The 24,343-nt window shown below is 39.7% G+C and overlaps 1 protein-coding gene across 2 annotated transcripts; it reads left to right on the top strand.

Moving 5' to 3' along the window:
- Nucleotides 1-1,386: 1,386 nt before the first annotated feature.
- Nucleotides 1,387-22,615, top strand: DCP2 (decapping mRNA 2). Of its 2 annotated transcripts, XM_030237150.2 has the most exons (11): nt 1,387-1,500; nt 6,813-6,964; nt 8,607-8,734; nt 9,146-9,244; nt 10,705-10,857; nt 12,630-12,742; nt 12,850-12,957; nt 13,704-13,827; nt 14,374-14,484; nt 16,158-16,209; nt 16,906-22,615. In XM_030237150.2, the coding sequence occupies exons 1-11, from the start codon at nt 1,448-1,450 to the stop codon at nt 17,067-17,069; spliced, it is 1,257 nt and encodes a 418-aa protein (XP_030093010.1). In that variant the 5' UTR covers nt 1,387-1,447; the 3' UTR covers nt 17,070-22,615. The 2 variants fall into 2 exon arrangements, with proteins under 2 accessions (XP_030093010.1, XP_030093012.1); XM_030237152.2 differs by lacking the exon at nt 10,705-10,857.
- Nucleotides 22,616-24,343: the final 1,728 nt, after the last annotated feature.

The raw sequence follows: 24,343 nt of genomic DNA, 5'->3' as shown, positions 1-24,343 counted from the left end.
TTTTGTGTCTTCAGGGTAATGCTGGGCTGATGTTTCTGTGTGCTGGTTTTGACTAGGGCAGAGCTAATTAGCTAGTATGGAGCCTTGTTTTGGATTTGTGCTGAACACAGTGTTGATTATATTCCATAGCATACAGCATCATAATCAGGACATAAAGCTGTGGGGAGAACAAAATGGGGGGTATTCAGAGTGATGGCATTTGTCTCCCCAAGTCACTGTTACACATGATGGATCCCCATTCTGGAGGTGGCTGAACACCTGCCTGGTCACGGGAAGCAGCGAAGTAATTTCTTGTTTTGCTTTCTTGTGTGTGCAGCTTTTGCATTCCTTATAGTTTAATAGGCAATACTAATAACTTACTAGACAATTTAGTCTTTATCTCAACCAACAAGAGATAAAGACTAAGACTAAGACTTCCCCAGTCCCGCTGAGGGAAAGAGCAGCCAGACGGAGCTCAGGCAGTTTGGCGAGGATAGGAAGGCGAAGAACAAGAGGAGAAATGCGTCAGATACTCGCTGCAACCTAAAATCACAGGTTGCATGCAATGCCAGCCGCAGCTGCCGCGGAGAGACCAGCGATACCCTCTGCCGGCAGGGAGGCTCCTCGGGAATGCCACCGGAGCCGGTTTTGTTTCGAGAATCACAGAATTATTCCCTTTCAGAGATCATCCCCTCCTGAGCCCCGTCACCAAGGCACGGTCACCTAGAGCAGGTGACATAGGAACGCGTCCGGGTGGGTTTGAATGTCTCCAAAGGCAGCCCTCCCCAGGCAGCGGCTCCAGAGCTCTGCCACCCCTCAAACGCGACAAAATTCTTCATACTGCGGTGGAACTTGCTGTGTTTTAGTGTATGGCCATTGCTCCTCGTCCTGTCGCTGGGCACCACCCTCCTGGCACCCGCCTGGTAGGTATTTACATGCATTAATGAGATTCCCTCTGTCTCCTCCAGACTAAACAGACCCAGCTCCTGCTGCCCTTCCTCACAAGGCAGAGATGCCCCACACTATCCTCATCTTCATGGCCTCTCCTGAACCCTCTGTGCTGAGGAGCCAGAACTGGACACAGCACCCCAGCTGTGTCTCACCGGGTCCGGGTCCGGGTCCGGGTCCGGGTCCGGGTCCGGGTCCGGGTCCGGTCCCGTCCCGTCCCGTCCCGTCCCGTCCCGTCCCGTCCCGTCCCGTCCCGCGGTCCCCTTCCGTGACCCGCCGCGCCGCGTTATCAACGAGCGCACGGCGACCCTGCCCCGCGCCGCCCATTGGCCGCCAGCGATCACCTGAGCACACTGGTCCCGCCCTACGCCCCGCCCCATTGGCCGCCGCTCCTCCAGCGGCGGGCGCCGATTGGCCCCGGGAGCCGCCGCTCCACCGCCCCCCTCCCGCAGCGCGGCCCCGCCCCCGCCGCTTCCCTGCGCCCCGGCCTCCGCCGCGTCGGGATGAGCCGCGCTTCCCCATGGAGACCAAACGGGCCGAGATCCCCAGCAGCGTCCTGGACGACCTATGCAGGTACGGCCGTGGGGCGGGGGCGTCCCCGGGGCTGCCGTGCCGCTGCTACCGGAGGGCGGGAAGGGCGCCTGACCCTGCCCGCGCCCGGGGCGCGGGGCCCGAGATGCTCGAGGCACTGAGGGGGTGCGGGGCCACCCGGGCCGAGGGGCGGCTTTGGCCGTCCCACGACGGCCGGGAAGCGGAAAGACGAGGCTCGGCCCGTTCCCCCCGTGCCCGAGGCTCCGCCCTCCCCATGAAATCCGTCCTGGAAGGGCGGGAAGGCTGCCCGTGGCACCCTCTGGACCCGGTGTAGGGCAGCTCTCGCGGCGGGACGGGGGCCGAGCGCACGGGGGAAGTGGAAGAACATTGTTTGTGTGGATTTCTTGCGGGGTTTGGGCCGGAAAAGATAGAATTGCGTCGGCGGTGTTTGCGCAGGTGAAAGAAGAGCTGGGAGCGTGGGGCTGGCGTGACGTTTCGCCGAGTACTGATGTGGTACTCGGTGCTCCTAGGTCTGGTTTCATTTGGAAGGGGTGGCAGGGAGTCCCTTCTGGTGAGTTACCTCTGCTGGAAGGGAACGTGCCAGCGGGCGGAAAGGGAAGAGCCACAGGGACATCCTTCGGTGTGAAGCTGCCTTCTCCTGCTTGTCCGTTCTTCAGAGTAAAATGCTTATATCGTTCCAGGGGCTATGCGTTTGAATTTTCATAAAGCGTGGATTCTGTGTTCTCTAAAAGGGTCAAGTTGCGTTTTACCACCTACGGTCTCAACTTCTGATCATCTGTGGTGTAGCCCTTCAAACTTTGTAATTTGTCTGTCATCCCCAGAATGTGATGACACAAACTGGATGTGATATTTGGCATGAAACAATCCTTCTATTTTACCACCTCCAAGGGACTCCTTATGATAAGGAGTATTTATGTAAAAGAGGGAAATGTTAGTGAAGAGGAAAGATACACCACTTACTGTAATTACAGTTTTCAAATGAGTGAAAATATTTAGAAGTGAGAATATCACAGGAAGGTAGAATTGTCCTGCTCAGTGTTGTTTTGCACTTGTCTAATGCAAGAGTCAGAGTTTGTGATAGGCATGTAAATTTTCAATTCCCTAGATCTGGTCTCTGAAGCATGTTTGTGTTTCCATTGTGTCTCCTTTGGGCTCCCTGCAGAGAGAGGAACTTGCATTTCAGATCCCTGTTCACATATGACACAAGATTTAAGACTTCTTCAGAAAATCCAGAGAGGAGTTGCAGTGTTTACAAAACTGATGCAGCCTGTTAGTGTCACTTCCACGGGGTGACTAATAGAAGTCCACATGGGTATTTGAATCTTACATTGCAATAGGATCAGTCCCAGTGTCTTACTATGTTTTTTTGAGATACTGTCATCTTCTATCTTAAAAATGGCGTTTTGTATTGTAATTCTGTTGATGTTATAAATGTGCTATGAAAATAGCTGTAATTTCTTGTATTCTTAAATCTATATGTGAAATTAGTGGGAATTTTGGTCGAAAGTGGCAGGTGATTTTTCCTACTCAGTTGCTGGGTATTGTTAAATAACAGGTTACAGGTATCCATGTCAGTTTTTGTAATGCTGTCATGCTGCCTTGTGCTATGGAGTTGCTTAACTGAGGAAAGTGGATTTCCAGACACATAATGTGGGCTTAGCAGCTTCTTGAAACTTCCTTTGTCTTGTAAACAAGTACTTTTACCCCATCTTTTGACTTCCAGACTGTGGTTGGTTCACCTTGCTCAAGTGGCCAGATGCTCACCCAGCCACACACACACAAAAAAAAACCCATTTGAAAAAGAGCTTTTTCTTCATCATTGTTTTTCCCAGGGAAGCTTCATGTCGGCTTCATCCTTTCATTCTCTATTCTCCTCTACCTCCTCCCCTTCGAGCAGCTCAGGGGATGGTGGTTGTGGTCAGTCTGTAACACATCCTCTCTGGGGCTCCTTCCCTCCTATGCTTTGCCTCTGCTCCAGTGTGGGATCACTCCCACGGGCTAAGGCACCTTCAGGACATATCCATCTGCTCCAGCACGTGATACTCCACGGGCGGTAGGATGGACAACTCCTCTTCCTTTTTCTTCTCCAACTTTGGTGTTTGAACTGCTGTTTCATGCTGGTTTTTTTACTTCCTCTGTCTGTCTGGCATTTTTGTCCTTATAATACACTTCCCCACAGGCACCACCATCTCAGCTGCTGCCTCCAGCTGTGTCCCAGTGTGTTCAGCTTTAGCCCATCACTGCCAGCACCTGGCAGCTGTGCCTTGAACAACCTAGAGGTGCCTGTTTTAGCACTTGAGTCACTCCAAGTAACTTGAAAGTTAACTTTTTGATTAATAATTATCATTGTACTTTGCTTTGCTGTTGTTCTCTAAGCCTAATCCCTGGCATTTTCTTACTCTTCCTTGATACTGCTGCATATTTTATCTTTAGATTTATGTTCACCTGCAGTGCTGGGGCAAGAAAATATCATCAACTAGATGTAATGTAGGCTTTTAAGTTTTTATCTTTTAGTTACAGCAGCTTTATAGATAAGGGATCTTTTCAGCAGTTAGAACAGAGCCTTCAAAAGAAATTGGGAGTGGTAGTGCCAGTTGAAAATTGGGAAGTGGTAAAATGTTGATGTGAATAAGGTTATTTATGCAAGGGAGAGTGCTTTGGGTTGAAGGAACCTTGAAGATAATCTCATCCCAGCCCCTCTGCCAAAAGAAGGAACACTTTCTAGACCAGGTTGCTACGGAAAACTTCCAGGGCAGGCCATCCTCAGCTTCTCTGGGCAGTGTGTGCCAGTGCCTCATGACCCTCGCAGTGAAGAATTTTTTTCCTATTATCTCAACCTTCCCTTTTTCTCTTTAAAGCCATTCCTCCTTGTCCTGTCACTATGATATAGTAAAAAGCCCCTCTCCAGCTCTCTTGTAGACCCCCTGAGGTCCTGGAAGGCCTCAGAGAAGACTTGCTCCAGCAGGTGCCCATCCTCTTATATTGGGGTTCCAACAGCTGGACACAACACTTCAGGTGAGGTCTCACCAGAACAGAATAAACTGTGAGAATCACCTCCCTCAGTCTGCTGTGCACACTGTGTTCTATCAAAAGAATGGGCTGGGAGCTCACAGTGTCAGCTCATACCAAGATTCTCATCCAACAACACCCCAAATCTCCTCTCCAGAGCTGCTCTCCGTCCGTTCTCTGATCTGACTGTGTTTACATTGTGCTTGGGATTGTCCCAACCCAGGCACAGTGCCTTGCACCTGGCCGTGTTGAAATTCACAAGGTTCACACGGACTCCCTCTCAGGCCTGCCAAGGTCTTTAAGGGTATCTGGCCAAGGCCCTTTTTCCGTGTGAAAATTGGATAGGAGGATGAGAAATAAAAGCATAATAGATAAATAAAACATGCAAGGTTACAAACCCAGCAGAAGAATTATAAGAAGATGAGAAATCCATAAATAAAGCATACAAGGCTACAAACCAAACAGGAATGATAAGGAAGGCGATAGTGAAAACCAAACCTGGCTGCTGGTTGATGAGGGGGTATAGGAATGTTCATTTCAGCAAGTTTATCTGAGTATGAACCTACTCCTGGAAAACAGGAAAAAAGTGGAGGAATCAGAATGAAAAAATATTTATACACAGACCTAAGAAATCAGAAGTAGACACAAAGACAAGAAACAAGCCTGTTAATTGCACTAATTGACCAACTGCCAAGAAACCACAGGCATTGCTCTCAGGAATATCAGCCTGGCCTTTGTATCTGGTAGGGCTTTAGACCTGGGGGGATCCCACACTCTGGGTTGAGAGGAGTGCCACAGAAGAGAAGCAGGGAGGGATGAAGGAAGAATAGGCAGAAAGGGGCATAAAAGAGCCTGGCTGTAAAACTGGGCAAATTAGTACACTTCTCTGTCTGACCCTTCTGCCCAAGTGTCACAGACTGTTCTATCTTACATATTCTTAGCAAATACTTATTTTTGTCTGGATAATTCCACTCTCTACCCCCTCCCTGTATATGTGTGCTCCAAGGATGAAGTGACAGCTGCTGATGGGAGCTGTGTGTGAGATTGTGCAAGGTGTCAGCTGCTGGAGTGAGGGAGCAGATCTCAGTGCCATCCACTCCCAGGAAGGCGTCTCAGCTTCCAGTGTCTGGGGTGGCAATAATGAGTGTCCTGGAAGCCAGCTTCTGTGGGGGAAGTGGTGTGAGTGAAGGCAGTGAGGGGCAGAGCACAGGCAGCTGAGGCAGGACTGTGAGTCACTGCCCTGCGCTGGGTGGGAGGGGGACAGGTGCCTTCCCCAGGCCTGTTGTGCACGTGTTCTCACTAGCAAACTTCAAACTGGACCATCTGGTGGGGCAGGGATCTGTGTGAGGGGTGTGAGGGTCTGGGATCTCGGCAGGGCTATAGGGTGGAAAAGGAGACCTGTGCTAGTACTTGGGGTTCCTGTGAATGTGCCTGGAAGCCTGGGGAGTGTCAGGTGTGTGGCTGCAGCAGTGACCTTCTGCCTCTGTCCTTGGCCAGACTGCCTTAGAGAGGCAGGCAATTCTGAGATCCTGTGACAATTCGTACTTGTCAGATTTTAAGTAAAGGTACAGTATTTCTGCTTTGAGCAGTGATATTATGCACTTTTGAAATTTAGCTAGTTGCATTAGGAGCTGAATGTCAAAGATCTCCATCAAATGATTTAAATTCAGTGGGGTATATGACCTTAAATTTCTAAAAAGAAAGTTCTGCTTTTGATACAAATACATAAATAAATAAAGCTTCTTCTGCTTTACTAAAAAGAGCTATCACACAATGCTGCTAAACTTTTGTCTCAGTGACTCTGTCTGTGTGCCAGTATCTGGGCTAAACCCAATTGACCACGTTCAGGTTCAGACTGAGGAAATTTGTAGGATCATATTGAATTTTACAATCTATGTAAATTATTAGTTTACTGTGGTTTTAAGTGAAAATATATAACCATGTTCAAGTTGTGTCCTGAAAAAAATAACACTGAAATATCGTATCAGAGTTTGCAGATGTTCTTTAATGGACTTGTAAAAATGCTTTCATTTTTGCAACACAGCCATTTAAATAGCTTGTCTTCACAGTCCCTGTTTTCACAACAGTGAATTTACTTAGCATATTGTATTGATATTTCTGAAAGATCCTAATAATTCATTTTCCCTCTTGACTTTAAAAGCTGTATTTTACTTTGTGAAAACTTTTTACTGTCCTTTTGGAACATGAGGAGGATCTGTTGGTATGTGCTAATGGATCAAGAATTGTACTGTTGCAATGTTTTATTGTTAGCTGTATTTAAGTCAGTAGATTTAGCTAATCTTACTCTTTTTCTTTCCTGGCAGCCGATTTATTTTGCACATTCCAAGTGAAGAGAGAGACAATGCAATCAGAGTGTGTTTTCAGATTGAACTTGCCCATTGGTTTTATTTGGATTTCTACATGCAAAACACACCAGGATTACCTCAGTGTGGGATAAGAGACTTTGCTAAAGCTGATATCCTTTTTATTACTCCGATTGTTTTCTGTCTGGTGGTAAAGTGCAAACTAAATATTGTTAACTATAATTCATAGTATGATAATGTCAGTTCATGTGTTAATGATTAAAAGTTAGTATTGCTAGGTATGTGATGTTACTGAGTTCACTGCTTCCATAATTTTGTGGCACCCACAAAAGAGATGTTTCTTGGACTGCTAAAGAACTATGGAAAATGGTCCATTTCTGATGTTTGAGGATTTTTTTCTCATGGTTTGCATGCTAGGTTGGTTTCAAGGGGGAGTTGTTGGTGCTCTTCAAACTGAACTCCACAGTTTATTAATTTTCAAGTAACTAGTGCCATAAATATTAAAGTAGTTGAAGGTGGTATGTGTTCTGCCATGGAAAGTGGTATGTTTTTGTTGGAAGTTTCTGTAGAGTAGAAATTGCATTTTTACTGAGTTCAAATGGTTGGCCTCTGGTTTTTTTGTTGCTTGCAAGGGCTGCTGGAATGTGTACTATCTAGTTCTTGCTAGAGAAAACTTTGTGGCTTTCATCCAGCAAGTGTTTTAGTTTTAGCCTTGTCCCATATGTTCTTGATCTAAGATTGAAATATTGCTTCTAACTTTGAGGATAATATTATCCATATGATAATATTATCCATATAATATTATCCATGTTGCTTTCACTATGCAACATGCTTATCTGATAGTTTCCTAATATATATTTGCTTTGAAACACTACAGCTTTTAACAGTAAACTGTAAATATATGGTCATATTCTGTTGGTTGATGTTAGGCTGTTATTTTATATAAGTTTTTAATTATAAATGTATTTCAGACCAACAAAATTCTCCTAGTAATTGTAAGCAGTGCAGAAGAAATGCAGTGTAATAGATGTTATTAATATTTCTCTTTCTAGCTCATATTTGCCACAAATATTAGTTCTGCTGCAGTGTGTTTTGAAGTATTTTGCTGTGAAGTATTTTTTATTGGTAGTATAATATGTGTAATTTATAATATTAATACTTTGAATAAGGACTTGCAGATTTTCTCTCAAAATTTTAGAGTTACAGAGGTTGTTTGTATTTTCTCTGCATGGTGAGTTTTGAGAAAGTGTATTAGAATTTAGATTTCTGTAACTATATGTCCTTTTTTTTTTTTTTTTGCATAATAAGTACTGAAGATAGGATTCTGTGCCATAATCTTAACAAATTATTGTGGCAAAATGTATTCCCATTTATTTCAAGCACAAGAAACTGAGTTTTTTGGGTTTTTTTTGTCTTGCTCACTTCAAAATTAAGAAAATGTGTTTGCAAATAATACATATTCAATGTAACTGTTTTGGGGTTGCTTTTTTTTTTTAAATTACCTCCCTTCAAACAATTAGCCTTGGTTGGTTGGTTTGGGGTTTTTGTTTTTTGGTTTTTTTCCATTTATTTAGATTGCTTTGTATAGGAATTGCTGAATTACTTGATGCACTCTGACTTTCAGTGTTTGGTAGTGGATTACTTGTAATATTTTTTTATTTCCAAGAGACTCTTACCTTGAAAGGACTTAAAGGAGGGAGTGTTTACTCTAAATTTGGAGTGAATATCTTTTGTATTTGGTATGTATTTTGGAACTGGCTGCTTAAGTTTATCTTCCTTAACATGCTGCTATACTTTTCAATCACTGCCCCTTTTTACTGCCTCAAGGTGAAGATGTACAAAAGGTTTTAGATGAGTGGAAAGAATACAAAATGGGAGTTCCAACCTATGGTGCAATTATCCTTGATGAGACACTTGAAAATGTAAGTATGGAAATAGTTGTGAAGGACTGTCTAGAGGGAGGGATGGAGTATTCTGGCAGAAGTAATTCTTTGTTGTTTACATTTTTCTTCTGAAGAAATTTACATTCCCTGTCAGATTCGCAGAGATCTGACAGTTATTTGATATCGGTGGCTGTGTACAGAAATATAATATGTGAGTCAGTAAACACACTGCTGCATACTTTCCTTCAGAGATTTTATTTTTTTATTCTGAGTTACATGATTCTGTAAAATATTTCACCATTCTTGCTAGAACACAGAAAACCTAATGGTTTCCTTCCTTGAGGCTAACATATTCTTTTGGAGAACAAGGGGATGTTGGAGGGAAGACATTTAATGAAATTGGTTAGAACACCTGCATGTTTGACAGTTTCATTCCCTTGTATTTTGTAGGTTCTTTTGGTTCAGGGCTATTTAGCAAAATCTGGTTGGGGATTTCCAAAAGGGAAAGTAAACAAAGAAGAGGCACCTCATGACTGTGCTGCTAGAGAGGTAAGTTACATCAACTCCTTTAAGATAAAGAAGTGAAATTTTGCTGAAATCAGGGTGTATGTGTTGGGTGAAAAGGCACTTTACTTAGGTAATCCTGTTATTGAAATCATGTGAATAAATAGTTTCTTCTTGCAGTCATCTTCTGGTGCCTTTCTGAGTTCCAAAATGGTAAGCAAGGTTGAGGTTATATATTAAAATAAAACAAAAAAAAAATAGTTTGTTTCACATTCTTTTGCACTAATGTGCTAAATGAAGCGAGTACTATTTTTAAAGTTCTCTGCTGAACTGTGAATTTACATTTAAGTATTACTTGTGGTGCTTGGGAGATCTTATGTATTTATGACTTTTGGTGTACTAATTTCAAGGGTCACCATAACTGTAAAAATGTGGAGAAATGGGAATTTAGCTTATGTACACTGGTCTGTGTAAAGAGGTTAGAGAGCTGAGTTGGAGGTTTTAGAATTTCATGTAAAAAATTGTAAAGAACTTTACTTTTCTATTTTTCAGTTATGCTATTTTTCAGTTATTTTCAGGAACAATAATCAATGTATATTGCAAGTAAAATCTGAAAAATAAAATAATCTGTTTTTATTGCTCCTGGAGACTTAGATATGTAGTGAAGCTGCGTATTCAAAATGGCTTGTAAAAGAATATTACTGGTACAAATTCACTGTTCATTCAGCATAAAACATCTGGAGTTTTTGAGGGAGAAAATGAAGATGAGGGAAGGTAGTATGATGCATTTAGTGTTCTTCAATTGGACTGAATCAGGATCTAAGAAATCACAGGGTTTTGTTGTTTTTTTGGTTTGCTTGTTTTAAGTAGACTTATCAAGGATAAACTAGATAGCTACTTCAAGAAGGAGATGCATGAAGTGTATCTTCCTCTTTACTTCAAGTTATGCCAGCAAATTAAAGGGGGCACAGTTACATTGGGAAAAAAAAATCTTTCAATGGTGTTGTTAATTTGAAAAATCTATTTAGATTTCACTAGTGAACAGTACTATTGTTACCATCTTTATTCCGATCGGTTAGATTATCGTTGTGGATAGACTGACAATTTATTTTATATCTGAAATAAATCTTTTAACTTCTTTCACTGCAGTCAGCACAGATCTGAAACCGTAAGATTCATCTGTGTAAAATCTAATTGAAGAGGTCTTCGCTTGGCAGTGCCTACAGAGTTCAGTAGTACCTCAGAAGTTGATGAGGACTAACCCCATCCATATTAATAAGTTGCTACAGGAAGGTGTAATAGAAATTGTTTCAATTTCAGAGAAATTTAAAGCATGTAGATAATTTTTTTGTTTCTGAGCAAACCTCTATGTGTTTTTCCCAGCACCTTTCATGGATATATCTGAAAAATAGTCATTCCTTCACTTGTGGTAATAGATAGCAAAAGGATAACTCTGAATACACACACACACACACACACACTAATTTCATCTAAATACTTCTCAGGTGTTTGAAGAAACTGGGTTTGACATAAAAGATTATATCTGCAAAGAGGACTATATTGAGCTGCGAATCAATGATCAGTTAGCACGGCTGTACATCATTCCTGGAGTTCCCAAGAACACGAAATTCAACCCCAAAACTAGAAGGGAAATTCGGGTATGTGCTACGTTGTCTGAATCTATAGGAATGTTGCAGAAGTTGCTTCTTAAAGCCAGAAGTGTGTAAAATAATGAACCCACTAAGCACAATGAACACCTTAAATGCTAGGTACCAGTGGCATCTCTTCACTGTAGGGTTCTGTGTTGACTTCTTGCAGCTCACCTGCAAGTCTGATACTTGACCATCTGTCTGACATCTCCATTCATCATGAAAAGACAAGCATGCTGCTAAAGTACAGTTCTTCTCGTAGGTGGTGTATATATTAATAATTTCATATTATTCCTAGTTACAGATTCAAATGTAGCTATATATTCTCAAGTTGTAATTATTTGTTTGGCACTTGCAAAAGCCTACATATCAAAAGAACAAACTAATGATTATTTTCTTTCTTTCATGTCTAATATTTTCAGATTAAAAGATAGTATATTTTAAGGAGGAAGTTGGGAAGGGGACAGAAAAAGGGAACTATTTTGGATGTATTGTGTACCATTAGGCTTTTAAAAGGTATTGTGAAAGCAAAAGACAAAGGCTCAGGTAGCAACTTGGAACCTTTGTCAGTGGTATCTGTAATCTTTGAAGTTTGAATATTTTTTTCCTTTGTGGCAGTTCAGTTCAAAACAGCTATATTTCCATGTGGATTGTGTCACTAAACATGGCATCTTGCTTTCTAAATAAAGAAAATATTTGACTGGACAGGACTTAATTTCTTACATTAGAGACCTGGTTTTTAAAAATATTACATAAGATGAAATTTGAGGGTTTTTAAAAATATGCAGTAAATATGGTACTTTGTAAAACCGTATGTGTGGGAATGTTGAAGAGTTCTTGCAGCGACAGTTTTGAAGCTTTGTCTTCATCTGATCTAATGCCATCAGGCAGGCTGGTTTTAATACTCCATGTAGAACTGTATTGAAGACTTCTTCAGTTTGTTTGATGTCTCCCTGATTTTTTAAGATTTTCTAAGCCTTCTGATGTTGACATTCTTGTAGAGAACTTTCTCACACACTCTCTGTAAATAACACATTGTTTTGCATTCTTTTATGGAGGAGGAGAAACTTGGTAGACTCTTGGTTTGTCCAGTGTCATTAGAGAGGTGTCACTGTCACCCTCCAATCCACTGTCACTTTTGGAAAACTGTAAATGTTAAAGTCAGAAAATAAACTTCCCCTTTTTGCTCTTCACCTTGAGAGCAGCAGTGTGCTCCTGAGAGCACCTGTGTTCTTTCGTGTCCCATAGCGACAGTTCCCCATTCTGCTAAATATACAGTTTTAACTATGAAAACTATAATATATAAACAATAACAGAAATCCTATCACCTTTTTTTTTCTTTTTAAAACAAAACCTGAAACTTACTGTCAAACTAAACACCCTTCTTACTTTTGAATGGGTATTGGTGGTCCAGTATTGATCACACTTTAAGTAAAAAGTTTTTGAAAATTATTCAAAGCCTGTACATTTATGTATGGCATTCTGTGTGCAGTGGTTTGGTTGGTTTGTTTATGAAACTCTTATTCAGAATTTAGTTGCAGATTAATACCTTTCATATTTTAGGTACTATGTCATGCATTTTTGTGCTGTACCATCTGCTACTGTAGTGGCAGTCGGAAGAGTTAATTAACCTTTTGTGAAAAACACTGTTATGGCCCGTTAATTTAAGTCTTCCATGGTAATTTTTTAATTAAGGGAAATAGTTGTGGCTGATACACATTTGTAAAATTCTGCTACAGCTACAATAGAGGGTATTTTGATTTTATTTCTTGTTTTTCTAGAATATTGAGTGGTTTTCCATCGACAAATTACCATGCCACAGAAATGACATGACCCCAAAGTCCAAGCTGGGTTTGGCACCTAACAAATTTTTTATGGCAATTCCCTTCATCAGGTATGTTTGAGATGAGGCAAATGCTAGGCCAGGGTCTTTCAGACAACTTTAAATTCTTTAGATTTGTTTTGGTAAGTAGATCTTGTTCTACTGCTCCTTGCTCACAGGCCGTTGAGGGAATGGATTTCCCGAAGGAATGGAGATTCCTCAGACAGTGACAATGGTTTTTCATCTGCAGGGAGCACACCCTCTAAGCCCAACTTGGAAAAAGCTAGGTAAGAACCAGGTCAGTTTAACATCTCTATATTCTTTCTTACAAAACACTGGTCGTACAAATGTAACACTATTATACAATGACTATTATATACAATACTGCTCGTCCTTTTCTCTTTCTCCAAGGATTTGTGTTCCAGTAACAGATAAATAACAGAAAAATTAACATAGATGTATATCATAGGCTTGTAAGTAAAGTGAGAAGTTAATTAAAGTGTTGATACACAGGTGTCAGAAGTGAGATTATTTCCTCAGTCTTGTTTATGGGAATAAAAAAAACCCAGAAGCTAAAGCAAGTAGATAACTTCCAGTGCTTCAAGTTCAATATTTTTGGCACTTCTGCACAGGAAATGTAGGACTCTCCAAAGCAGGACTGTAAAGTAGTCTAAGAAGTACTAGATAAAACCTGTGGGAATCAGTAGGGGAACATGTCCTGCTGGCTTTAGATTCAGCTGAGTGAAAAGTGGTAGAGGAAATGTTGAAACCTGTAGTACCTGTGAGAGGACTTCAGTAATTTGAGACAGGGCAACACCAATGCTGAGAACAACAGGACAAATGTTAATGTGGTCTTGGCCTCTTGTCTGTGGAGGATGCAAATGGCTGTGAGCATTATTAGAGTTTCCATACTAGGTTACTTTAGATTGTCTTCCAGATTGTTCTCAGAAAGCAGAAACTTTTTTCATATTTGTCTTCTGCTCTCAGTAGATTTGAAGTTGTGTTGTAAACTGTCTTTGTTTTCCTGTACTAGATCCAAACTTCGCTGTAGTCAACAGGTGTTTACAGATGGCTTTTCAGGAGAGCACTTGGGGAAGCCAAAACAGCCACAGAAGCCATATAATCATCCTGAGGTGTCTGAAGGTTCAAAAGTAAAGGTAGGGTTTTTTTAGGCAATCATATGCATCTGGACTATTTAAAACATATGTCTTTGTTCATAAGGGTTTCCTCTCTAGGACAAAACCAGTGAATTTCATCTCCAGAGAATGTAAAAATAGAAACATGGGAGTGGGGGAATACTCTTGGGAATTTTTTTGATTTATCTCACACTAGAAGTGGTGGTATCAGGTAGCAATTGTGTTGTTTCATGTATAGATAGTAATTAGTACTTGCTGTTTTGCTGGTATCTCTAGTATATCTGCATCAGTGCATGGATATTCACTGAACTGAATTAATTGTGTAATAATTCTGTCATATTCAGTGCAAGAGAGAATGAGTAACAGTTGATGGCCCTGTAGCTTGAGTGTATGCTTGATTAGTTTCAGTGGGCTTCAGTTTTTCTGAAAAAAAGAAAAAACAAAACCTGTTTACATGTTTTGAAGTTACTTGGAGGGAAGTTTTAGTTACTAAGTAGGAAATGTCAATGCAATGATGTCCAATTCTGCCATTTAAACTCTTCCCTCTACTTGTTTTGGACTTAACAGCAGAGTCAGAGCCTGAGGAGCAATGGCAGAAAGCAAAATCAAGACACTTCCAGCCAAAAGAAGCGAACAAATGGACTGCACAGTCAGCCAGTTAAGCAAAACCATACCTTGGTAAGAAACATGCAGTGTCTCTGTCAGTAATAGGTTCTAGTAATACTTAACAAATGTCCAGGACAGTGTCCTGCTGAAACAAAGTAGAGTGCCTATCTATCTATCAAGAGTATGTTTGGTTAGAGTATTTGATCCAAGCTTGTAGATGTATAACCTTTCTTACCTTGTATGCATATTCACCTATAAACAAGCATACTAAATTTCAAATTTTGCATTTTAGAAGTAATTTTAGCTGTTGAAAATTTGTCAGCTGTTTCAGTACACAATCCTGCAGCTTTCTAGGTTCCTGCATGTGAAAGCCTTCTGTGGTGTCTAGTAATAACTCAGTGTAGTACACATCTTATTTATTCATGTGTGATGTCTTACTGTAAGCATGGGGTTTTGTTATGCAACACTTAGAAAGTGGTGATGTAAATACTTATTATTTCCCTTCTCTCCAGAAAAAATGTTGAGACACAGACTTGGCTTGGATGCCAGAATCTCATATAGTTTTTCAGTCATACAGTAGAGCTGGTTACAGCCGTTAGTAAATTTCAGTATCACACTGTTTGTGTTTTACTTTCCCTTGCAGTTAGTAATTGTGTTTGTCCAGTTCTCAGGGGGGTTGACTTACTGGGCTGTACTCTCTCTTATAGTAGAGTGTGCTTTTGATTCCCTGTTTTTTATGGCTCTTCAGTATACTTTGTTGACTCTTTTGCAGCAGTGAGCCCCCAGTTCTGTGTGCAGCTCAGCTGGCTTGTCTAGGCTTGAGTTTTTCTTGTTTACAGTCTTTAAACTGGATTCTTCCCATTCTGACTTGTGGTTATTGCCTTCTTTCTCTTATTAGTGTAAACATACAGAAACCATAAACTTGTCCTAAAATCCTCACTGCAGCAAGAAATTATTAGTTATGTTTGAGTCTGAGTGTAGAAGAGTGAATTGACTGCCCAGAAATTTAGATGGATAGGAAGAAACTGTAATGGTAATCTGTAAGATCATCATGGAGATAACTGTTAATGCTCCGCAGTTACTTTGCAGGCTTTTCACAAGCTTTTCTAAATATTTCTCTTTTTCTGTTTCACTTGTGTTTTCATGATGGTCAGTCTTCTGAAGTTTAAATATTTTGTGTCCAGTGATAATTTTCTGATGTAATTTAAAGACCAAGGGAACTCCTAATTGGCAGAGAGTGCAAAAAGCAATATTTTTTTGTACCTGTGTACTTACAGAGCAATACCTGGGGCTAAAAATTTCCTGCCTGGAGAGTTTTGAGTTTGTGTCTTTAAGGCTTAATTTAATTGGCAGTAGCAGCATGTTTGCAAATACATTCCTCTTGCCTCTTTTGGGACAAGCTCATTGAAGAGTGGGCTTATACATGCACAATGTTTATTACATACCATCATATGCAAGATCCTTCCTTCTTAAAACAGTTAGAAAATATTCAGAATTTTCCCCTAAAAGTCTTCATTTTAGAAATGTTTTAGTGACTGTTAAAAGGTTGCATGATTCTGAAAGACTTGTGGATTTAAAGCATGTTTGCTACATCAAGTAATGTGACAGAATTAATGCTGAGTTAGAGGTAAAATAATTCAGACGTGAGGTGTGTCAAAGCAAACCAGCATGCCTGTTAGATGATACTTAAGTATAATGCCATTTCTTTATCAAAATGTGTAATGTATGGTCATTCTCTTCACCAGAAATGTGAAAAAAGGCTTAATCCAAGAAGACTTCAAGATAACTTTGAAACAGGCAAGTGCAGTCAGAATTTTTATCCACTGTCCTGTGCTACAGGCTGAAGGCACCTGATTAATGATGGTTGAGGGCTTTTCCTCATGCCAGCCTTCCAAATCTTATAAAGCCATGTTTTTCCAAGGTAGTCTGAGGTTTTGTTTGTTTTTAAATGAAAAAGATACTGTTTCATGTTGGTTTTGCAATTCTTCTCTTTAATTGTTTAGACTGACTGATAGACCAGGTGGCTGAGTGAAAAAGTAACTAAAAGCTAGTTTAGGAAAATAGCATCTGAGTCAACACATTGCTGGTAATTGAGTGTGTTTTAAGGCTTTCTGTCCTGCTAGTAATAAGCTGCAGCACAGTGCACAGAGCTCTTTACTTACTGCTCAGGAAACAGTGCCATTTTTTTTCTCCTTGTTAAGAAATGGTTATTGAGAAATGAAACAGTATATGTGTACAATATATGTATATGTATGTGGCTGTTGAAAGTGTTTCCAGATTGCAGTGAATTTCAAGATTGATTCTAGCCTCTAGACAGCTTGTAAATATGGCTGGTTTGAGTCACCTTCTTCTGCTTATGACCAAACATACAGGTTTTGTTATAAATATTAATTGAATATATTTTTTGAGGTATGGCTTTGTGTTGTTATAGATTCTTTTATTGGCAACTGCCCATTTAAAATTTGTTTCGTACTTTTTTTTCTTTTTAAGCAGAAGCAGCATACGAGATGTGTTGCTCCAGCGAAGACGCGCTGCCAGAACATGTAGATGGACATTCTGTGGCATGCAATGGCCATTACAAATTTGTTTTTTCATCAAGAGCTTTCTTGAGTTTCAAGTTTGACCATGATGCCATAATGAAAAGTTTTGACCTCTGACAGCAAGCTTATTAAGAATAAGAATTGCCTGTTGGAATTGAGGGGGTTTCTTATCCAGCCTTACTCTTTCTCAGGAGTTTTTTATTTTCTTTTTTTTTTTTGTTTGTTTGTTTGTTTGTTTGTTTCTAAATGCAATGCAGGGACTGACTGCTGGTTTGGAAGGGTTTGTTCTCTTTGCAGTATGGGAGTGGCATAGTCGAGTGTTGCACTTTAAATGCAGTCTAGCCTTTGTCCACAAAAGTACCTTTCCAATGTTCAGTTCACTTGTTCCTAGCTGTGCATTAGAGGGCATTCTTTTTACTTGTGGTTTTTTTTTGTGGTTTAAAATTTTTTTTTATTGTAACTTGCCGTGTGTTTTGTAGAATGTCATTGACTTTTTTTTAACTGTTGGGAGTATACCAGCTTGCTAACCTTTTAACTGTTCTGATGTAAATTATTAGACTTGTTTGTCATTATTTTGTAGAACATTGCAATATTACGCAGTGGCAATGAAACTAATTCTCAGAGGACACCTCTGTCCTAGTGATTTTGAAACCAAGTTGCACATTTCAAACCTAGTCTCAGCCTGTCATCCTTTCTCTGTACTGATTGTTTGTCTCAATTACCTTCCCTCCTTCACACTGATAGTTTTCGTTGGCTGGCAATCACTAGTACTTGAGTCACATCTATAGCATGTTGACTTTTTGTACTTACTCTTCCCTGGTCTTCGATAATGACACTCAAACTGGGTAAAACTCAGCCCTTCAAAGTGTCTAACTTAGCTCTTGTGCACTGCCCACAGCTGCATAAGAAGAAGTTACAAAGCAGCTGCTTGTGAAAAAAGAGAAGCTTAAACTTATCTGTGAGAGGTAACTTGTGTAGAATTTATACTGAATGTAAATAAGCCTCTGTAGATCTTGCTGAGGAGGGAGGCAGGTGCATGGGTAATAGAGGCATTGTGTGACACTGAACAGCTTAATCAGGCTTCCAATAACTATTCCAAGGGTGTTCAGTATTGTATCCTGTGCTGTTGTCCTCAGATCTCTTGTGTAGTGTATCTGCTGTGTATATATCCAGTAGTATTGAATTGCACTTGCAGTTAGCATTTAAATGATCTAGCCTCAGTCATTTTCAGCTACAGTGCTTTCTTAGCAAAACATGAAAGATGGGGTGGGGATGGAGGGGAGGAACAAAAAACCTGTAAGAGCTGGGGTGATGAGCTGTTACATCACCCGCAGGTCAGTGGGTTTTGAGCATCTCTGTTGCAGTGGAGAGAAATGCACTGAAATAATTTGTCACAGCAGCTTGTGATAGCAAGCATGTCCCAGATTTAAAAATGAACTTTTCTCTAGAATAGAGGTAATTGATAACTTGATAGGTTGAATGAACTACACCCTTGTAGTGTATCTACATGCACTGAGTTTTTATGCAACTCATATATGTCATCCAAAACCAAAATCCTGGTCTTCCTTCAACCACCCTACTTCATGTACCCTACCTAGTGTTTTCTTCAGAAATAGCTTTAGAACTTTCTCCTGGTTTATTCACCTGCCTGGCATCAGGTGATTTGGAACTCTAATGCTGTAATAATTTTGGCCATGGGAGTGTTCAACTTCTATATCAGTCAACAGGAGAAATGGACTACAGCATCTCCTCCTTCTGGAGGACAAGGGTTCTGAGGGCCTTGTTTTTCAAGACCAAATTGTGAAATAGCTCAATCTAGCTTTGACTCACTTTTTTTTTTTTCTTTTGCTTTTGTTTTTGTTTTTTGTTTTTTCTTTAACGTATCCAAAGGCCATACAATGACAAAGAAGAGTAATTGAGAGGGTAGGATAATGCTGGAGAAGGTTACATTATTCAGCTTCAGGTGAAAACGAATCTTTAGTTACTTCTTTGTGCTATTTTAGTTGATTTCCCAGCAAAAGTGCCTTTACTCATGGTGAGGCAGAAGTTTGTATCATATCCTGAGGCTGCTACTGCCTGTGGAGCTAATAGGATTCTCCTAAGGCATAATTAAATAACGGGCTGTGGAAATCTTTTTATAAATAAGTTGACTTTTCAGATAAATTAGTTATAGATAGTGCTCTGTGAAATAATGGGGATGTTGATGAAACAGTGAACTTGGAGCATCTGTCATCTGTTTGGGAAGTCCTGTCCCAGGCAAGAGGAAGTTTTTAGAACAATGGAAGCATGTCCTGTGAATAGGAGATGCTGGCTGCCCTCTGTTTACTGTGTAATTTTTTCTTCTTAGTGAAAGGTTGGTTTAGTATAAGAGACATTGGTTGCTTCATTAAGCAACCCATAGTGAAGCTTATACATGTGTCATTCATTTTAGTAAACCTAGCCTTAATGTGAGTTGCAAATAAATGTGATAAATATGCAATAACTTACTTTTTTGTATAAGGGTACAGTTTCCTGTAGTAGCATTGCTTTCTGCTTTCTTAGTAAGGTTTATCCTAAAACTATGTAAATGTGGTGGCATGTGATCCACTTGGTGGCCTCCAACATGCCCTGCACCGTGAACATTTTGTTTACTGTTGTTTATGTTCTTATTTCACCATCCCTTTATAATTGTATTTCTAAGTTTAGAAGTACTGTTTACATTATCTTCCATAAAACAGTGAAGAAATAGCAAGTGAGATATGGGCTTTAGTTCTGTGAGTTTTTACTTTACAGGAGCTAGACACGGGGAAATAGAAACTGTTTGTCTGACTCGAGAGCTGGTGTCGAGATACTTGAAAAACAAACACTGTCAATTTGAGAATGCTGCCATGTTAGGGGTTATTCAGATAATGAACGGTCAGTCAGTGTTCTTGGAATCAACTTGCAGAGTAAACAAATAATTAGCAAAAAACCCTACAGCTGTATAGTGCTAGGAATCTGGTAGTAGTGTGCAGTTTCTAGTACTGCATCAACTCCCTGCTTTAGCACGAGTTTTTTAGCATGTCTCCTCAAAATGTTTCTGTACTTTGACCTTGGACTGAAGAGTGGCCTGCCCAGTTAGTTAAGTGACTGAAGTGCTGCTGACTTCTGCTCCTTGATGTACATCAAACATCCAGCTTTTGAAAGTAACTGTGTCTTGCATAGTTTGAAGTCTGGCAACAGTGGTTCTGGGAAGGAGAGGGGGAAATAGCTTTATTTATTGCACAATCAGAGTATTATTTTTTAACACAATGTAAATTCTTTAGACCAAACATGCATAAATTGTTTCTAATGAAATTTTGGGCCTAATCACTGTTCCAGGCTTCTGTGCTGTGCTTCAACGTTCCTGAACTAATTTGGTAATTTGAGAACAATACTTAAGTGATTTTCTTTCACCTACCTGTGGCAGTTACAGATGTAACAGTTCCTTTTAAAAATAAGGCAGGCTTCGGGTCTGGCTACTTCTAACATACTTGCTCTCAGATTGTAATTTCAGATAAGAATGCAGTTCTTCCAACCTTTACTTAATGTGGTCATTTGCTTCTGCACTTATGCCATTATGGTGAGTTATGATGCCATTATGAGTGCTTCTACACTCATGCCATTATGGTGAAGAGCAAAGAGTCTACATTAAGAATCCAAACTCCAATATCCTGTGGTGCAGGACAGCACTGCTGCTCCGGGGGTAACTGGCTGCCCAGTTGTGGGGTCAGTGGGCTGCTTAATCCTCATCAGATACTTGGGGTTTTGTTACAAATTCTGAGCAACAGGTTTCTTTTCCAGAGGTAAAGCCAGGTGCCTTCATGTTTGAAGTTAGGAGGTTATATTCTAAATGTGTTAGGAAGCTCTTAGTTATTGAGAATTAGTAGAATAGTCTCTCTTGTTGATACTGATTTCTGTAAATAAACCTATTTTAAGTCTTGCACTGTAAATGTTAAATAATCTGGTGCTTATACACAACTTCATAATTTCAAATTGTTTTTGTTATTACAATATTTCAGCTTTTGAAACAACCAAAATTATTTAAGATATGGTAAATTTATACAAACTAACTGAAGGTGCTTTTACAGTAAATGAGACTTAGAAACTCTTCCATAATAGGTTTTTGTTCATATGCATATATAGCAATAGTGTAGTCAAGAATGGAAGTAGGCTAATTGCTAGTATTTGCACTGTTCTTAATCCCATACGTAAGCACTGATAGATGCAGTAGGTTTTGTGCTGTGTGTGCATTTCACTTTTTCATGTAGCTTGTGAACTTAAAAGGAAGTCAACATTAAACAACAATGACATTGGCCATATTCAAGATTGTACCAGAGGAATTATTCCAGACTGGTAGCAGTACAATAAAACAAAATACTTGGGGTTCGTCTTTACATTGAAAATGTTAGGTTTAGCAAGACTTAACTTTTTGTACAGATTCAGCTTTACAGAAACCCTTATCTTTAAATTGTTCCCAGCTCTGGCTGCTTTTGGGAAGTCAAAAATGTCTTCGAGTCCTCCTTCAATTCTTCCAGGAAAAAAAATGCTTCCTTTTAAGTAATTGTTAACATTTCACAGAGTACAGAATGTTTAAATTTGGAAAGGTCTCTATGGATTTTACTGAAAACAGAATATTTTGTAATTTCTAAGCATTTATATTGTTGGTCAGAAGAACTAGCTTCTTGTTTCCAGTATGGGTTACAGTTCTGTGCCTTTAAGAAAATGATTACAGCTCATGGAGCATTAATCATTTTAAAATAAGGCATTAGTAGCTTTTTAAGAAAAAAACATCCTGCAAACACAGTTCTCTATGACACATTTCCAGTGGTGAGAAGAACTTTGCAAAAAATTTTTAAGCATGTTTGATCAAAATTACTAAACTGTGGGGATGAAATTTGTATCTTACTGGTTGGGTACATAATTTTGTTATGCAGAAAATGTATGGAAAACTGCATGATTAAGAGCTCTCAGCAAATACTTCTCACGCCAGTACTTGCAACAGAACTTTACTGTGTCTGCATGGCACTGCACTATGTGGAAGTTTAACTTCATCCCTGAGGAGCAGTTTAGCTGGGTTTGCAAGGCACTTTTGCCATTAAAAAGCAAAAAGACCCCTAAAAATAAGGTGTGGGGTTGTTAATTCAGGCGGAATGCTCGATTGGTGTTCATGTTCCAGGACCCAGACTTGGGTATTGCTTCCAAACGATGACACTTTTCAGGGCAGTACTGCATGCCTCACAGAAAACCAGAGCCAGTGCTTTGTGGTGTAGCTCAGGCATGAAGGGTTATGTCTTCCTCCTGTTTGTTAAGGCTCAAGAACTAAATCTGTTTTCCTCTGTGTGTAAGTGGCACATTGGTGCTCATTAAGTAGAAAGTATGTACAGCTAAAGAGTTAAAATCATTACAGATTTTATACAACTTCCATTATGTTCTTTTGAAGAAAGTTTGCATTAGTCAGCTCTTCAGTTGTATTAAGTAGAATCTGTAACTACCTGTAACATCTACTGTACTGATGATTGTGATTTTGTTATAAATTGATTCAAAACTGAAGCACACCATTTAGGAGACTAAGTTAACATTTTCTTCTATATTGTTATTTTTTCCTCTGTAAAATTAAATTACTTTATAAATAAACGTATTGAAGTACCGAAGTATGAATATAAGGATTGCTGGTCATTGTGGAATGTGATGCGTCTGGTGTGCTGGTACAGGTTATTCTTTACTGTAGAATGTTTTACATGTTGCCTTAAGCCAGCAGTGATTATATCTCCTCTAGCCAGGTATCACCAGGAGGGGAAGTGATTTTTTGAAGTCAGCTGTAAAAGGTGGATGCCATTCAACAGAATGGAAAAAAAAAATAAAATGTGTTAGACAGAAGAAAGGAAGTATGTAAACTTCAATCAGCGCTTTTAGAATATTTATGTAATATTGAGTGTTTTGTTTTCTTTTTGTATTGGTCCACATAACTTGTTATTAAAAGAACTGGACGTGTGGTAACAGTTTCACACATGCCCTTCCATTTCCATAAAGTGTTCATTGAAGATGTAGAGGGTACTTATATTCTTGAGCCCAACTAAAACCTGCGGCCAGATCTGGGTTCTTAACAACTTTTCATGGCTCTGTTAAGTGAACTTTACTGACAATGTCAAACCATCTCTCTCAGTAACTTAGCTTGGAGATGAGGTATCTTTGTGTCAAAATGAGATATCTTTGTGCCAAGTCTTTAGGCAGTCCCATTCAACAGTAAGGTGACAAGCCATGGTGAAACACCTCCCAAGGCAAAGAAACAGCATTAGAAATTTATTCAGAATATAAGAACATTTGTAAAATAAGTATTATAAATGCCTCTGTATAAATAAATGCAGTTTTTACAATTCTATATCAAATGAACACAAAATAGCAATTTTACAGCTGCTTTGAAACAAAAAAGGTAGCAACACATTTAAAGCTAATTCAGTAAGGTGAAAAGTATTTAAAGTTACAATGCATGGTGCAGTATACTGGAGGAGGAGAAAACTCTTAACAAAACCAGTAGAACATTACATGAATGCAAACTTACATGTGCTTTGCAAAAGCTAACAGTACATTCAAGCTGGTGAAGATTTATACATAGAATTAGAAGAAAAATTGAATTCTTTCTGAGCACTCTGTGAAATACAAAGTTTTATGCACTCTGGTGACTTAAGAAAATAAAAAAGAGTCCAATCATTAATTCATTAACGGACTTAGGTTGGCAAGAATCACCTTTTTTCTTTGCAAATTAATTATTTCTGCCACAAGCTTTGAGAGTAAAGTTGCTGTAACTCACTGTGCACTGCACACTCAGGTATTTCTGGTGTGCTGGTACTTCAGAGTTGCATAAAAGAAGTTTAAGGTTTTTTTGGCATCTTTTCTGAGGGTTGGTGCCATTTCCATGGGGTACACTCGAGCTGAAGTTGATTATCACTAATGAGTAGTTTTCACAGTAACATTAAATCTCTGACCACTTCCCAGTTGATCCTTTCCAGTATGCTAACAAATGATGCAGTAGCTGCTTGCTGAGGCAAATCAACTGGTAGTCTGGCAAACTATGGCTACTGCTGAGGCTGTATGGTACCAGTGCTGCTTATTCATCCACAACCCTTCCAGGGAAAAAAATGGGAGTGGTTTACATTTACTGATGATTTATAATTCAAATGAACCTCTAGAGCACAGCTGGCACAGAAGATTTGTGCTAAATGTAGTGAAATAATCAGCAAATTGTCAGGCCTGGAAAAAAACACTGAGGCTGCAGCTTTTTATGCTTCTGTGTAAGAGAATGTGAATTTTTTTATGGAAGAAACTCTTCTGTGTGAGGGTGCTGAGGCACTGGCCCAGGTTGTCCAGAGGAGTTGTGGCTGCCCCATCCCTGG

This window comes from Serinus canaria, chromosome Z (genome assembly GCF_022539315.1).
Source record: "Serinus canaria isolate serCan28SL12 chromosome Z, serCan2020, whole genome shotgun sequence".
Taxonomy (NCBI): Eukaryota; Metazoa; Chordata; class Aves; order Passeriformes; family Fringillidae; genus Serinus; species Serinus canaria.
Note: the sequence above shows the minus strand (reverse complement) of the source record. Positions and strands in the feature narration are given on the sequence as shown.